Here is a 16,687-nt window from a genome sequence, read left to right as displayed (position 1 = left end):
CTCCTGCTCCCTGTGATCTGCCTCACTCCTGACAGCTCAGCCTGCAGATAGACCAGAACTGTGAGCAGACTGCATTTTCTCAATACACACTAAATTCACTCTTTTTGAAGGATGCCCGAGCGGCTGGGCTGAGTGTGCTGGATTTGCAGTGGAACTGTTCCACCCCACTGGTCAGAGAGGTTTTCACTGCATCCCTGAGGATACACCAGGCCATCCAGAGAGAGGCGAGCTCTGTGGTATGAAGACAACGGAGCTATTGCTCCATCACTGTCCTACCTACACCGCCCCTACCGAGTGACATTGGTTTCTTGAGACTATCAAGAAAAGGGCAAGATCTACCCTTTCGGCATAGGTTTGGACCATGCCCGCAAGGCAAAAATCTCCCTGAGGAAGATCTTGGCTAGAGTGTGGAAAAGCACCACTTGCACGTGCCGAGACATCCCAAGTGACCAGTAACTGTGGGTGCCACCAGCCTCCCTGAGAGCCCTTGGGGATGTTCTCAGATGCTCTCCTCTTCCTACTGCATTCCTGACTCCCCACAGCTGTGTGTCCCACGTGTTGCTGTAGTCTGTATCACGGTGACACGACCCAGGGAAAGACCACTCTGATGACAGCCACTTGGAAACACCCTCCCCCCCCAGTCAAACGTGACTAAATGTGTTTCTGCGAGGCACCCGGAGCAGAAGAGCAGGTGAAGAAACGAAAGGAAACCACGTGTGTAGACTTACACCAACATCACCTGCCAAGTGAAGACCTGGATTCCCTAAGATCAACCCAGATGCTTTCCTGACGCCTCTTGTGAGTGTGTCCTCCCACGTGCGCTAAGTCTGTGCCCACGTGCCTTCATCAGACCTCAGAGGCACCGAGTCCTTTCCTGCTAGCTCTCGGCACTCCTCCCATCTCCCCCAGCTAGTCCCAAGTCGAGGAGGCCATTTGGACACCTTGCCAGCTAAACTAAAAGATTTGTCACAGCTCTCTGGAGCTGCAGTGTCACTCAGGAGGGCTGGGAATAACTTTCCAGAGTCAGCTGGGTTAGTTTTTTGCCCATTTCCAGCCACCAATCTTCTATTTTATATTTCCCTAAACAAAACATATTTGATGTGAACACCTGTAAGGAGCAACAGCACGTAGCTCAAGGCTGGCTCTCCTTTGAAATCACTCTTGAGGATAATCAATCATTTTGAGGGCGACTCAAACTCGCAATCCATCCTCAAGCAACAGAACATTAGTGTCTGGCGGGACAGAAAATGCCTTTAGCTGTTCGGGTTTCCTGCTGCGCCCAGATCAACCCGCCGCTCCCTGAAGCAAAAAATGTTGGGACACCAAAGTTTCCTTCCTGATTTAGAAGCCAGCAGAGCAGCTGTACTTACAGAGCTACCTGTGCAGCCCAGACCCTCACTGATGAAGGCAGCAGTGTCCGAAGGCAGCAGGGATGCAGCCCCTGGCTGAGAACATACACTCAGGTTGGCCTCCAGAGCCGGGACATGCCAGCCGAGCAGCGTGTGCTGCGTCCCTGGGCTGTTCTGTGAGGACCCAGTGTTTAGCTGGCAGCATTACAGGTCTTTTCAAACGACACCTCCTGGATCTGCTCCAGGAGACGCCAGAAAAACACTTGCAAGGGGGGGTTTAGAGCCCGAGCTGACACCCTAAATCAGACGACTTGTCTCCCCGCTCCTTCTTCTCAGACTGAAAAGGGGTCTGCAGGGGGAAATGGGAGCAGAGAAGAGATGCCAGAGAAACCTTTCTCTTTTCTAATGCTGCAGAGCCCTGGGCAGAAGGAGGAGGAGGAGAGGGGAGACTGGGGAAAGACCTCACACAGAAAAGCAGAGGCTGAAACGTACCTGCCTTGATAATCTGAGGTGGAGGTGGCTGGCTGGGGGCCCTGGAGAATATCATCTTCTTGGAGTCCACCAGGAGACGGCAGTAGCCTGCGATCAGGCAAGCGAAGTTGGTGGCTTCAGGCCACTCCATCAGCAACACCAGTGGCTGGAAGGCAAGAAAGGCAAAGGATGTAAGGGCCAAGGGTCTCAGCTGACATGGAACCAGTGCCAGGGCCCTGCACGGGGGTAACTGGAGCTTTCAGCACCCACACAGGAAAAAACAGCCGGGTGCTCGTACTTGCTCCAGACCACGCAAGAAATAGCTGTGCACAAGAAAGTGCTCCGCTGCAGCTGTTAATTCCTGCTTGCTGGCTCCCCTGAGAGTGATGGAAGAGGTGGAGCCCCGCAGGGCACAGGCTGTGCACAGCAGGACCCCCACCCAGCCAGCTCCTGGCTGTTTGTCTGCATCTCAACGCTCTAAGCCTACCTGCAAGCACCAGTTTAACAATCAGGTCCTGGAGATCTTGGGGAATTTGTAGAGTCTCCAGCTGCTAATCCCCCCGTTTCATTGCAGATACCACGTTGCCTTCCATGAATCTAAGACATCTGCTGCCAGCAAGATGCAGATGGGGCAAAAACCCCTTACAGGCTCCCCGAGTCACCACTTGGCCTGTGGATCTTATTTAAATCTAACCCTTTAGAAAATTAAATTTGTGCTTAGGAGCAGATGGCAGCTTCTCTTTTAGGAGAGCATTTATTCGCACGCTAAAAAAGGTCTTTGCTTGAGTGAGAAGAAAAAAAAACACCCTAAATCAGACACGATCTGTGTGCCACATATAAGCTGCACAATCTAGCGGCAGACACCGCGATTCCCAGACTCCTGGCTTGTCCCCAGGAGAAGGTCAGCTACAGCCTGGGGAAGCTGTCGGGGTGGGATCCACTCTCAGGTACTGGGTGAGGTCCCACGCACTGCTGGGATCTGGCTGGGCAGACCAACAAGCACCGGCAGAGCGTGTTGGAGCAGTCCACGCTCAGTCTGAGCCCCCAGCACTGCTCAAGGGGGACCCGTGAGACGGAAGAAAAGTTGAGATTCAATAACGTTATTGCGTGGCAGCTTTAGCCCTCATCTACCCCTTGCACAAAGCACCCCTGCCTAAATGACCTCTGTACCCAGGTACAGGGCTCACCTGAGGCAGCTGGGCTACGTTTCTCTGCTGTTCTGGCTTGGGCTGCCTGTCCTGCCATGCTTGGTCTCTTGGCACACTGACAGCTCTCCAGGCCTCAGAAGAACTCGTTTACCACATCCAGGGCAAACCAAGCCTGTTTTAAAACCCGCTTAAGCCTACGTGGTGTGAAAAGCATCAAAGCTATTTTGGTTTTCTGGTTTTATAACCACAGGAGGTTGCCGGTACCCAGTGGCCACTTCCGTGCTCTGCTCCACACTTGATTTTTTAAGCTACTAAGCCAACGCTGGCAAAGGAAGACCTGGCCTTACAGCACATCACACTCTGGACTATACAAGACAATAAACCTGGGTGTGAAGCCATCAGCCCTGGGCAGAGCCACGTGTGATCCCCAAGCCCCTGGCATGGTCTGATTCCTCCTAGGGCCAGGGTAAAGAAGTTCGCTCTTTGGCCACTGTGCAGGAAGAAAAAGGAGAAGAAACAACCTGAAATGGAAGAGAAATAACTTGACAAGTGAACATGCTCTGCTGAGAGGCTCTGCCCCTGCCCGCTTGACAAGACTCTTTCTGCATCACAGAAAACAAACCTGAGATGACACTGATCAAAGGGAAAGTATCAAGATAGAGAGAGAGAGAAGAGATTCTCCACGTAGCTCGAAGGAGGCAGGCACACAGGGGTAAAGGGGGATGACACCTCTTAGCTCAGCTCCAGTCTTGACATAGGTGATGAAAAGAAACCACATGTTTCAGTTCTGCCTTATGAAGCATCCTTAAAACAAGTGTCTTCCACATAGGGCTAAGCCTTCTTGGGTTTTTCAAGCCGTCTGTTGAATAAAGAGACATTTGTGCATTTTCCCCCCCACTTTTACGCAGCAGTGAGGGTTTGAGTGCTAGCAGCAAGAACGGAAGCAAACCCCAAGGGGAGGGAGGCAATAGCTGATGAGTATCCCACTACTGGGAGATTAAATGAAGAGGCTAAGGCAGCTTGAGAATTCCCTTTTAGAAGGAGAACGAGGTGAGTAGTTTCTACTACATGCGAGTCACACAGCAGAAATTCATGGCTAGCTCTCAGGGACACCAAAGCTGAGGGACACAGAGTCATGGACCTTCACTGCCTCCTTGCCAGTGCTTGCAGTTCAGCCCGCGGTGCGATCCCAGTACACCAGCTGGGTACCAGGACCTCTGTATCCCAGTCCTGTTTCCATCTTTGCTCAGATACCTCTGCTTCAGGATGCTCCCACCCATCCAGAGATGGGACTGTAGGTTCTTGCTGGCAAGAAGCAGCCCCTGGATGAGCCCTCCTGAAGGGACACACAGACAGGACTGAGACACAATCGCCCCGACTGGTGCTTCTTGCCTGCAAATAAAACACAGGCAACGCACCGAGATGCCACGAGCTCCCTGCCAGGTCTCCGAGCCAGCCCAGCCTCCAGCAATCGGTGCATGGTTTGCTGGGCTTACTTGTAGCACTCTGCTCTGAAAAAGAGGAATCTTAATACTGATTAGCATTACAGCTTATCAAGGGGGCTTAGAAACAACTTACTCTCACCATCCTGGCGAACAAGCGGTGTGAGAGTTCTTCTCTAATTGTCAGGCATTCAAATGTTGTTATTAGGGATTAAATCGCTTCAGGGGAAGGTTGAAGCTGTCCAGCCGTGCTGCCGGCAGCACTCCAGTGAGCTCCCCGTGGCCCAGACGCTGTCGGGCTCTGCGTGCTCCCGCTGGATTGTCGGGTGTTTAAAACACTAGCGAAGGGGAGCAAAGCTGCTGCAGTCGGGCTGCGTGCCTCCCCTGGCCTCAGCGCCTTCTCCACAGAGGTCTGGCTGCTCCCACGTGGGGTTAAAAGACCAACTCTCTCTCTTCCACTCACACAGGTCATTTTGCTCAGCTGCCTTCGAGATTTCCACTCTGCTGCCACATCTCCCTGGAAGCAGCCAGCAGCCCCCAAAGTGACGTGTGGGGTCAAGAGGCAATGTGACGGCAGCAGCCTCGTTTCCTCAGGCAGTCAGGCTACAAAGAGGAGGTGTCAGGGGTGTCAGTTAACAGAGACACTATTTTTTTTAAGACATCAGCAGTCCTGGTCACCCTGTTCCATGTGGGAAAGGCAAATGAGGGTTAGTGGAGACAGCCAGGCACTAGCAAGCTGAGCAAACATCGACATGAAAAATTTCCAACTAATGTTGCGAAGGTTTAGATGGGAAGTTCAGGGCAGCTTTGCAGGGAGCTACTTCAGATAACAAGTACACAAAAACTACTCTGTGCTTTAGGTTTCTTCGTCATAACTGTGTCTTGCTGCAAACAGGATGGATCTTTCTTTCCTTTGGAAGCATTCTGCAAGGAGCGGTGAGGGCTCATGCCTGTCCATATTGGCCTGGTCCTCCAGGGGCTGGGTCTCACGTATCATCCTGGTCTCCCCTTGCAGTTTTTTTAAACTCGCTGCTCAACCTCAGCCAGAACTGACGAAAAGGCAGCAACTTGAAAGAGCATAAAGCTCTTTTCTAAACCCAGTGGTGCGGCAGAGCGGAGAGACTGCTGTGAGCAGCCAGAAGGATGCAGCAGGAGCAAAAACGGGGCCGTTCCTCTAAGACCTGCTCCCTGCCCCATCAGCACTGAGGTTTTTGGAAAGCGGCCACAAAATGCAGTACCTCTGTTCCTGCTCTTAATTGGGAGGTAGTGTTAATACCTATTATTAACTAGGATGACACCGATGGCCAACAACCTCTCCTCTTCCTCCTCCTCACCGCTACATTCTCTCTGCGATAGCGTTGGTGTTTCAGATCTCTGTGGCCCCAGAGAGCAGAATGGCGGAGCAGAAATGCCCCTCGGATTTTTGTCAGGGCAGCAGCAGCACCTTTAGGATGAAAGCTGGTCTCACAGAGACGCAAACTTACTGGGATAATCCTACTGTTCTACAAATGCCAGCCATCAGATTCTCAGCGGGATGCACAAACGAAGGTTCATCTCTGACCCGTAATATGCCAACATGAAAAGGAGCAATTTTGAAAGAGAATGCTCTTTCTACATCTAAATGCATAATACCAGCCTGAAATTGTTGGTGTTTGGATCTTCAGCTCATACTGGTTTTCTAGATTTTCAAGTCTTAACGAGAAAAAGACTTTTTTTTTTCCCATAAAGTTTCCTGCTTTGCAACTAGTCTCTGTGGGAAGTAAAACAAAATACTTCTATACTGGATACAAGTGATGACTTCTCCATTACCTTATTAAGGATATAGTGCTTTTTCTATTATACTCTGCCTTTAAAATCAAACCTCGATGTCCTTTTGGAGGATATTCTCTTGTTCAAACAAAGACAAAGGTTTCACAGAAGAATGTCTGGAGGAAATTTTATGACCAAGGTTATGCTAGAAGATCTAACACTCCTCTTATTTAAAATAATTTATGATCCGATCTATGCGAGCTCTAAACCTTAAGCTTATGTGCATTGCCTTTTAATCTCCTCCCTTTATCACGTATTTTAGGTCTTATCCTGCTTCCCTGCACAGAATCACAGAACTGCCTAGATGGGAAAAGAACTTTAAGATCACAGAGTTCAATCATTAACCTAACACTGACAAGTCCTCAACTAAACCATATCCCTAAGCACTAGGTCTACCCGACAAATACCTCCAGGGATGGAGACGCCACCACTGCCCTGGGCAACCCACTCCAACGTCTGATAACCCTTTCAATAAAGAAATTTTTCCTAATACCCAGTCTACACTATCTTTGGTGCAACTTGAGGCCATTTCCTCTTGTCCTATCACTTCTCACTCGGCTGAACAGACCGATCCGGACATCTCTACAACCGCCTTTCAGGTTGTCGTGGAGAGCGATGAGGTCTTCTCTCAGCCTCCCTTTCTCCAGGCTAAACAACCCTCTTAGCCGCTCCTCATAAGACTTGTTCTCCAGACCCTTCACCAGCTTCGTTGTCCTCCTTTTTTTTCCCGAAGTTGCAGCCAAAGCTCCCTGTTCAGCCAGGCTGGTCTTCTTCACTGCTGGCTCATCTTATGGCATATGGGGATGGCCTTTAGCGCTCCTGTAACAGCTCCTGCACCCTTAACACTTCCTTCCTGAAGCATGTCCAGCCTTCCTGGACTCCTGTGCCCTTCAGGACTGTGTCTCCTAAAGAAGTCCAAGTCCCGATGGGGTGGTCTGTAACAGACTCCCACCACGGTATCAGCCTTGTTTGCCTTCTCCTGATTCTAAGCCACAGATATTCAACCCTATCATCACTGTAATTAAGTTCTAAACATTCGTAACAGCTCCTAACATACAGGGCCAAACGTAGAACAAACTCTAACGTAGTACAGTAGAAAGTTGGGAGAGGAATTTACATAATTTATATTCCCAGGTTTACTTGAGGTGCACTGCCAAGTTTATACTTAATAATAACAGGCATCTGGCCCTAACGAGACAGCAGTCAATTTTTCACGTGTACACTGACCTTTCCTTCCCTCCCTTTCGGCATTATTAACTCGGCTCTATCAAAACCAGGCTGCTTGCGATTAGGACCATTATTTCCCAGTTGTCGATCGATCAGCCTCCTGCCTTTCTCAGCAGCACACCTGCGGATTTCTGCAGCAGCATCTCCTTCATCAGGGTCGGGAGAAGCCACCACCTCTTTTCTGGTCCCACAAAACATCACAGGGAGAGGCACCTCCATTGACCGCAAACTTGGAGGTGTCTCCTTCTCTCCACTTTGATGGGGCTGCTGTGTGCCAGTGAAGGTGCAGGTCCAGCCCACACCTTGGCCTTGAAAACATCCTCTCCACGTCTTGTGACTCTTGAGTTTCTGGCTGGCTCCTGTCCTGGGTGCCATGGGCAGTGCTATGGGTGGCACTGGAGCTTTGCTTTACATCCCGCTAGAAATGCTCTTCAAGGGGGAGAATTGCATCCACCCCAGGTTGTGAGCCAAAGGAAATCTCAATCCCTTCCTGTCTCCTGTGAGATGACGCTGTATCATAATGGCTTCATGCAAATAAAAGATGAACTCAGCTTAGGCAACCAGAGCCTTTAGTCCATCATTAATCCAAAGTCTTGCTCTCTGTGTAGGAGAAATCCGATGGGCTTCAGTCGCTGCTTGCATGAGTGGGAATAACGCCAGCCTCGCCTGCCCCCGTCGGTGTGGTGAGGCTCCATGCCTTTTTCAGGCTACAATTTGGCAAACACACATATGGCACCAGCCTCGGCACCCACAGCAGATCCTGGGGCACAAACCACAGGGCTCGGCTCCTTCCATGGCCCCGGCCATGTGTGGGGCTTTTTATTTCCATGGCAGGCTGGAAGACCACTGGGGCCCCTGGGGACACGGACATCAATAGCCAGATTCTAGGCAGAGCAGCAGCCGGGGACCTTTCTGAATTAATTTTTCCTTTGTTTTCCTCTGTCGAGTCTTGATCTCAGCTAAAGCACCAGCTGGCTGCAGGCCCTGCTGGGAGACATGAAGTCCATTACCCCGACGCCTTTGATCGAGTTGCGCTTGGCGAGCGGCCAGTTGCCGCGGGCTCCTGCCCCGCAGCCCGGTACGGGGACAAAGTGTAGGGTGGGACAGTTCCTCTGTTAGAATCCAGATGTTTGTCCAGGCTCAGGTGATCTGGCTGCCCCCTGAGCATTCCTCTTTCATTCCCATTCAGAGGGCTTTGGCGGCTTGCTTTGTGCCAGTGCCAAGAGTGTTACTAATAAAAAGCCCGGATGCCAGGCAGGAGATGTCAGATCCTTTCCTGGGATGCTGAGAGGATGCTCCCTCCATTGCTCTTGAGGCAAAACCTGCCCCTCTCTTCCCAGCAGCTCCCTCAGACATTGCAGGGAATAAAAATCCTTCTTTGACCCAGCAGCAGACGCCTGGAGGCTTTTTGTTCCTCCATCCTGAGGTTGTGCAGCTCGCAGTGGCAAACAACTGAAGAAAACCAAGCACAGTCACCAGCCCTGGGTTTGTATCCTAAACGTACTGTTTTATGCAGAAACTGAAGCACAGGATGGAAAAGCTCCAAAACAAACCAATTAACTGCCCAGTGAATAATTTATAAGACAAACACCATTTCTTTTCCTCCCCAACTAAACCCAAATCTCAAACCTGGAAATCTTCCTCAGCTTCTGCCCAGCAGGTATGTCTGGGCTGTGATTATAAGAACGTTTGGGCAGCGCTCAGAAATTCAAAACAGCCTTTCTGCACAAACCCCTTAACCATCAACTGATCACCTCCGTTTCCACAGGAACCCAGTGAGCAGCCGCGACGGGGTTACCATCCCATCGATTCAGGCTGGCTTGCTCGTGTCCCCACTGCCCCATTTTTTTATTCCCACGGTGCAATGGCCCCAGGTGGACACCCTGCCTGCTCTGCAATCCGCAGGGCTCTGACAGGCTTCCAGGGGCGATAACGGATTTAAGAGCAGGTCCCCGGTGCAGTCGGGACACTGCTTGGTGCACAACCCTCCAACGATTTTACGACTTCGCGGTGGAAACAGATTTATTTGCAACCCAGGGCTCCAGCCGGCGACACGTTGAGCGCAATAGAATAATTGCAGAAAGCAGATTAGCACCACGAGGTAATGATCTTTTTGCCTGCTTTTCTTAGCTTGCCTCATCCATCACCGGCCTGTGTAGGATTAGCATATGCCTCATTTTGGAGCAGACATTCTGGCTTTAAAACCCAGCCCTTTGCATAATGAGTACACTATAGCGGCAGCCTCTGCGCTGGCAGGGCGCTGTGGAGCCTGCTGAGATTCACAAATGGGATGCTCGCCCTGCTCCAGGCGGGCAGAGGGGCTATTGGTGGCTGTAGGCAGCTGCGGGGAATTTCTCAGAGAGATAAGGCCACCTTGCATGCATATGTGCTCGGGAGAAGTTTTATGTGAGCTGCCTTTTTTCTCTCCAGCAATTGGAAATCTGGAGAGAGGGGACACGGGAGAAATTCTACTCCTACAGCAGGAAAGGGCTGACGGCGTTACGGAGTTAATTATTGCCGCAGAGCACGAGCAGCGCTGCAGGATCCGTGGAGAAGCCGCCACCTAATTTACAGCAGACGGACGCCAGCGTCATCACAGCCTCCAGCACATCTGCCGCTCCTTTGGGCTGTGCTGGGGGGGGATGGCTGCCTTCTCCCATGCCAGGGAGGGGATGGCAGGGCCACAAAGACACCCCACCACGAGCTCGACGCGCTCCGGGGCTGAGCGGCGCCGTGGGGAGCAGAGCTAATGCCGCGCATCTCCGTGACCAGCCTGTTATTGATGTATTAATATTGCAATTAGCAATATTAATATATATATATATCCAAGGGGCGTGGACACTGGGAGGGACCAGAAGGGTTACTCATGATGCAGACGATATCCCTTGGTTATAGCTGCTCTGTAAGCAATAAGGAGGAGTAAGGGAGCTCCTGCACAATCCAGGCAGCCAGAGGGGCCAGGCAAGAAGGGCTTCCATCTGCCCAGACTGCAGTGGAGGGAGGTTTGAGGGTTTTGAAGCGTAGAAACAGGCACAACAGAACACCAGGACTTCACCTGGGCAATGGCTGACCTCAGGAGGTTGCAGGAGAGGGAATATTACAGATAGTACAGTCGACCAAATACCCACTGAATTATGAATGCAATTAAAAGGGCTTCACTGCTGAGGCTGTTGGAAAGGACAGCCCAAGCAGAGGGGAGGAGGACGAGTGTGGCTCTGGCAGATGCTACCAGGGTGTTACCGCAGGTCAGCAGAGCTACTGGACAAGGCGCAGCGGCAGCAGGAAAACAGACTTGGAGGAATTAATGAGCCTGGTGGGAGGAAGTGCTAAAATCCACCAGGAGAGGAGGCAGCAGGAGAACCCTAAACAAATCCACCGCGATTACACCTGCGAGGCTACAGCTGAAGTAGAGAGCGCAAGGAAAGGGCTGAGGAGACCTCACAGGAGACGAGGAAACACAGAGGCAACCAGCAAAGCAGGTCAGCTTCATCGACTTCAGGGTTAAAAGGGATAAATGTGAACTGACCTAAAGCCCAAGGTGGGGAGGGTTTGTGCAGATGCACCTGATCCGCCGTGCCGCAGCACCTCCGTGCCCCACGGCGGTCACAGCTCCACTGTGCCAGGTGTCCTGGCACAAGACAGCCTCCGCTCCTGCCTAATTTAGCCCAAACTCAATTCTAACGCTGTCCTGTTGAATTCAAGGTGGAAGGAGAGGATGAGGCTTGGCATTTATCAGTCAGATCGCCGCCTCTCAGCAGTGTGCTGGGACCCAGGAGAGACAGGAGGCTGCACGGGGTGAGGAGGGGTGGCAGAGCCTGACCACGGGGATCAGCTACCAGACCCAGCACTGCCCCACACAACGATGAGCGGGGGATGGCAGGATGATAACGCACAGGGTGCAGAAGGACACCTAACACTGCTCTGTGAGCTGTAAGAGGGAATAACAGAGGCAGCTGGCAAGACACCTGGGAAGCGGCTTATAGGAGTCAGGGATGCCCATGCCCAGGGATGCCCAGAGATCCCTTCTTGCACTCTGAGCGTGAGCATCATTTCCACTTCATTCAATGATCTTGTGTGGCTCGACAAGTTCTGCACGTGTTGCTAATGCATGAAACCCCAGCAGTCCCCTCCAGCCCAGGTATGGCCACGGACTGCTCTTCTCCAGCCCTGAGCAGAGGTGCTATCCTGTCTCCAAAAGGAGACCTGAACATCCCCATCTGCCCCAGGGGCTCTGCTCAAACCACTGGGTAAGCGTTTGGGTGACGGCCAGAACACGACCATACCTGCATCGTGTACCCTCGGTGTCAGTCCTTGCCTCTGCAGCACAAGGAGCCAGACAGTCAGGGAAGATGCTGCAGACTGCACACCCTGCGACCACCTTGGGGCCTTTGAGTTCCTAGAAACGTCCAGGCAGATGCTCCAACCTGCGTTTGTGTCCTGAACCCCCTAAAAAACGAGCGCCGATACCCTCAACCAAAGCCTCCACGGCACCCACGCCTACCTTGGCATCCAGGATGCTCGTCTCCACTCGGGCCACCCCCTGGTTCTCCCTGAACAGCTGGATCTTGCTGACCTTGCTGAACTCCGACAGCACCGTGGTGAGGTTGGTCTTCAGGTCGATGACGTGGCTGATGCCGTGCCGGGGTCCCACCAGAAGCATGGTGGCTGGCTGCTTCTCATCCTGGTAGCATGAGCACACGGAAGAAAAGACAGATGGACAGGGGTAAATAAATGCACCCTGGAGCCAAGCCTCAAGGTTGGCAGCTTGGCCAGGTCCTGGATGGCTTTTGCAAAGCAGCAGGTGAAGACGGTACCATGAACCACCCTCCCTGAGCCTCTCTGCAGAGTTGGGGATGGTGTGCAGGATGCCAAGGCTATTTAAAAATAAAGAATTGAACTGACTGTCCCCATGAAATATTCAGGCCTGCTGGTGTCACTACAGAAAAGTAAGAGCATATTACAAATCTGCCTGGTCTGACATTGCCTCTGAGAGGAGGAAGCAGAGGAAGGAGTGAATGCATTTTAGAAAAGAAGAAAGACTAAAGACTGAAAACAGAGATTTTTTTTTGCTCTGTCTGCCCCAGGAAGATGCTTCAAACCAGACCTGGAGGTGAAGGGGAGCTGTGCAGAAGAGGATAAAGCAATACTTTTTAGCATTTGCATGTAGTTCAACTCCTAGTCTGGCTCAGAGTCATTGCTTTGGTACCAGAGATGGGAAAAAACCAACAAAAAAAAAGGCAGGGCGCCCAGACCAGAGGTGAGTGGCCCAATGCTGCACACCCAGGCGGTGTCGGAGGCAGGCTCCCACCGCTCAGCCACCCACTGACCAGACAGCACCTGGTTCTGCCTTCACCAATTTCCTCCAGGGAGCCCCTCTGAGCTGCGACCGAGGAGCTCTGAGGCGTGGTGGAAGCCGAGCAGATCCAAGGCTGCAAGTGATGGAACCCAGGAAGCAAAGGAAGGGAAGGCAGGGAAGCGCTGAGACCTTATCTGGGAGTAAAGGGAAGGACAGCAGAGAGGTGACGCTTACGTGGAGACCCCTGGGTGGTAGGTGGAGTGAGAGGGCTGAAGAGGTGAGCCAAGCAGCAGGTCCACCATTCTCCCGCTTGGCTTGCTGGCTTTTCTCCTGCTGAGGAGAAAGTGAGGTGGCTTGGGTGAGAGGCAGAGATGCCTCTGATGGAGATCAGGGAGGAGCAGACTGCGGCGGGGACAGTTTCCTGAGAGCCAGGGTATTCCCTGTGTGGACAAGCAGGGAACGTGGTGGCCTTTGCCAAGGGTGGTCCTCCTCCAAGGCAGATGGCAGGGTGCTGCCAGGGCAGGACCAAGCTATAATGGAAATGGATTTAACTTGCGCCAGGGGATGTTCAGGTTAGATATTAGGAAGAATTTCTGTACTGAGAGGGTTGTCAGCCATTGGAACAGGCTGCCCAGGGAGGGGGTTGAGTCACTGTCCCTGGAGGTGTTTACGAGACAGGGGGATGTTGAGTTGGGGGGAATGGTTTAGTAGGTTGATAGGGCTGGGACAAAGGCTGGACTCAATGATCTTCTAGGTCTCTTCCAGCTGAAACTGTTCTATGATTCTATGATTCTACGATTCTATGATAAGTGTGTGTCTGAAACTACTCTGACTTCATTGAGTGGGTCATCTCACTGTCCAAAAGGGCAGCAAGAACAGAGCCAACCCTGACGCTGCAGGCCTGAAGATTTGACAGCAGAGGCTCTGAAGACATTTCCAGATGTGCCTGACTACTGGAGCCACATCTTCCCTGCCTTTCCCTTCCAACACAGGCTCAGGACCAGCGCCAAGCACCTCCCATTGCAGCCTGAACCACCGTACCAGTCCCACTGTGTTGAAGAGGACTCCAGCAAAGGTGGGCAGCTCGTTCAGGATCCTCAGGTACTGCAGCTTCGCCTGGGCCGTGGAGACCTGACAAAACACATCACACATGCCATCACCACGAGCACAAGGCGGAAGAAACGTGACAGACTGGTGCGAGCTCGGGTTTCCCCAAGCAGGGAGCACAGGGCTGTGCTGGCAACGAGCCTGGGGACTTCACGGGGAATGGAGGGGGTCTCCACTCGTCCGCCATCCTGGTCAGATGCTGGGAAGTAACTCAGAGCAGAGGCAGAGCCAGAGAGGAGCCCAGAGTATTAGCCCCCCATCCCAGCAGATGTATAATTCCCCCTGAGATGTATAACCCTCCTGGGGGATGTGTAACCCCCACGGGGAGCTCTGACAGCTCCAGGGACTGAGGCAGTGGCTCAGCAGCCTTCTCCAGAGCTTTCCAAGCCCAGAAGCAGAGATAACGATAAACACAGGATTAACTGATGGGCGCTGCTTCGGCCACGCCGAGAGTCAGCTCTCGGCTGATCTCACCCCACTGATCCTCGCTGCAGTCCCTGAAATCCAGATCAGTTTTCAGAACTGGATTCGGGAGAGAGAGCAGCAGGCTGGCTGTCACTCCGGGGTTTATCTCCCATCCAAGGAGACTTAAGCAGCAATAACAGGAGTCCCCGAGCAGCCGGGGAACAACAGGATGGTTGGGGCAGAGGGCACGCTGCCACCCCGCCAGCCCCAAGCTGTGACCGCACGCGCTGGGCTCACCTTGGTGCCACCAGGCTGGTTCTGGTGGGCTTTGAGCTGCTGCGAGAGGGATTTCCGGAGGCTCTTCTCTTTGATGAGCTGCAGGAGTGAGGGGGGCAGGAAGGGCTCCAGGCCCCATTCCTTCCTGTGGGGAGAGAAACCTGCCTGAGCCACGAAGCCAGAGAGGGTCAGAAACCAGAGATGTCCCAGAGCATCCTCTTGTCACCAGGCTGGGGAACGCAGTAGGTGCCAGGCTCTGCAGCTGAGCCCAGTTCCCACTCACCTTCAGGTGGGATTAAGGGATACAGGGCAAATCCCTAAACCTCTTTTGATGTCCTCCCAAGGTGCCATCTCCCCGCTCCCTGCCCATGCACACTGGGCAAGGCCAGTCTGCACAGATGGACTCTGTGTGGATTTTAAGACCACCAGGAGGGCCAAGCCAGGGCTGCGTGGCTCAGTGGTGGGCTGAGACTACGCAGCCAACAGTGCCTTCTCCTTGCTTTGGATGCCAGGTGGAAAATCAGCCTGGATTCCCATAGAAAAGAGCCTGAGCTTGTAGAAAATATCCCCGGCCAGCCCCAGCAAGGCTGCCCCGTGCAGCTGGATGTCACTGTAGGGGGGTCTTACACAGCCCCGCGGTGGGACTGTGCAGTGGAGGGGTGAGAGGGAGGAGGACTCACTCCACGTTCTTGAGGGAGACCTTCTGGCTGGGGCGGGTGGCCGAGACGGTGATGTAGATGTGGAGGGCAGCCAGCCCCAGCAGCATCTCCGGCTTGGGGTCTGTGCCGAAGCGCTCTCTGATCACATCGTTGCGGCTCTGCGGGAGGGAGGAGAGGTGTCTTCAGACGGTCACGGGGACCTGCCACCCGAGGGATGACTCCACAGGGCCCAGCCTGGGCAGACCTGTGGGTCACAAGCACCATCTGCTCCCAGTTCCTAAGGGAAGGGTCCCCTACCTGGATGTACAGGTACTCAAACGCTGCAGGATCCCGGTGCAGCAGCTCTACTGGGTCCTTGGGGAAGAAGCTCACACGGAAGAGGCATTTCATGCCATGGTAGTGTGTCCTCTGCACAACCTGGGGCAGGAGCAGAAGGGTGCAATGAACCCAGGAGCTGTGTATGTTTGGCTGCAGGGTGGGAGACCCCCTGTCTTCTCTCCTGGGGGGGAATTTTCTTTCTCTCCTCCATGCACCACCTGATACTTTCACCCCAGGAATAGCCCAGCCTGCCTTGGTGTGACAGCTCTGCCCGGTGCTGCAGGGGTTTATGCCACCAAGGCTAATGCTTCTTCCATGAACCCCATGGGTTAATCCCTGGTCCTGTGCAGCACCAGCCTCCTGGGCAGCCCAAGGATGTTCATGAACACCAATCATGAAATCATAGAACACTTTGGTATGGAAGGGACCTTTAAAGGTCACCTAGCTCAACCTCTCTGCAGTGAGCAGGGACATCTTTAACTCGATCAGGTTGCTCACAGCCCCATCAAGCCTGACCCTGAACATCTCCAGGGATGGGGCCTCCAGCACCTCCACCTGTTCTAGTGTTTCACCACCTTCACTGTAAAAAAATTCTTCCTTATATGCAGTCTCTCCATGGTGGGATGGGTATAAAACCTTGACTGTCTCCCTCTTTCACCACCTTTTGCAACCCTGAGGCTGCAGAACCAAGCCAGAGGTGAGGAGAGGCTGCACCACCCCACGGCACAACCCCGCTGGTGGGAGAAGATCCTCGCTGTGACTCAGCCACCGGCTACGGTCATTCCAATGCCACCCACACCCAGTGGCTTACGTGGGCCAGTGGCTGCTTGTCCTGGAGCAGCAGGAACCGGTGACTTTGTTCCGGGCTGGAATATTCCAGGACCAGGGCAAAGTGTTCGATGTGCCTTAGGGACAGGCGGTCCTGCAACGTCACCATCACGTCCTGCAAATGTCACGGACAGGTTTGGGTGTGAAGCACTGGCACCCCATGGAGACCCCACTCCTCCCTAGCACCGGGGGCTGTGCCGGCGCAGGACAAAGCGCCGTGGCGCTGAGAGGGTCCCATGGGTTGGTTCCCAACCACTGCTGGGCAAAGTGACATCCCTACAAGAGGTGACCAGCAGCCAGACCCCCAGCAGGTCAGCTAACACCGTGGGATTGAGCTGGACCCTGGCAGGGG

At 53.2% G+C, this 16,687-nt stretch overlaps 1 protein-coding gene across 1 annotated transcript in view; it reads right to left on the bottom strand.

The window, feature by feature from the left end:
• The window catches only part of FRMPD3 (FERM and PDZ domain containing 3), a gene marked incomplete at its 5' end in the record, with an annotated part of 25,858 nt that overhangs the window by 8,852 nt on the left and 319 nt on the right, over positions 1-16,687 (bottom strand). The window contains 7 exons of the mRNA XM_009870439.1: positions 1,842-1,986; positions 11,948-12,127; positions 13,784-13,873; positions 14,552-14,675; positions 15,211-15,347; positions 15,487-15,606; positions 16,319-16,450. Coding sequence (XP_009868741.1) covers positions 1,842-1,986; positions 11,948-12,127; positions 13,784-13,873; positions 14,552-14,675; positions 15,211-15,347; positions 15,487-15,606; positions 16,319-16,450 — 928 coding nt within the window. The remainder of the gene's footprint in view (positions 1-1,841; positions 1,987-11,947; positions 12,128-13,783; positions 13,874-14,551; positions 14,676-15,210; positions 15,348-15,486; positions 15,607-16,318; positions 16,451-16,687) is intronic.

Source organism: Apaloderma vittatum, unplaced genomic scaffold (assembly GCF_000703405.1).
Source record: "Apaloderma vittatum isolate BGI_N311 unplaced genomic scaffold, ASM70340v1 scaffold14085, whole genome shotgun sequence".
Taxonomy (NCBI): Eukaryota; Metazoa; Chordata; class Aves; order Trogoniformes; family Trogonidae; genus Apaloderma; species Apaloderma vittatum.
Note: the sequence above shows the minus strand (reverse complement) of the source record. Positions and strands in the feature narration are given on the sequence as shown.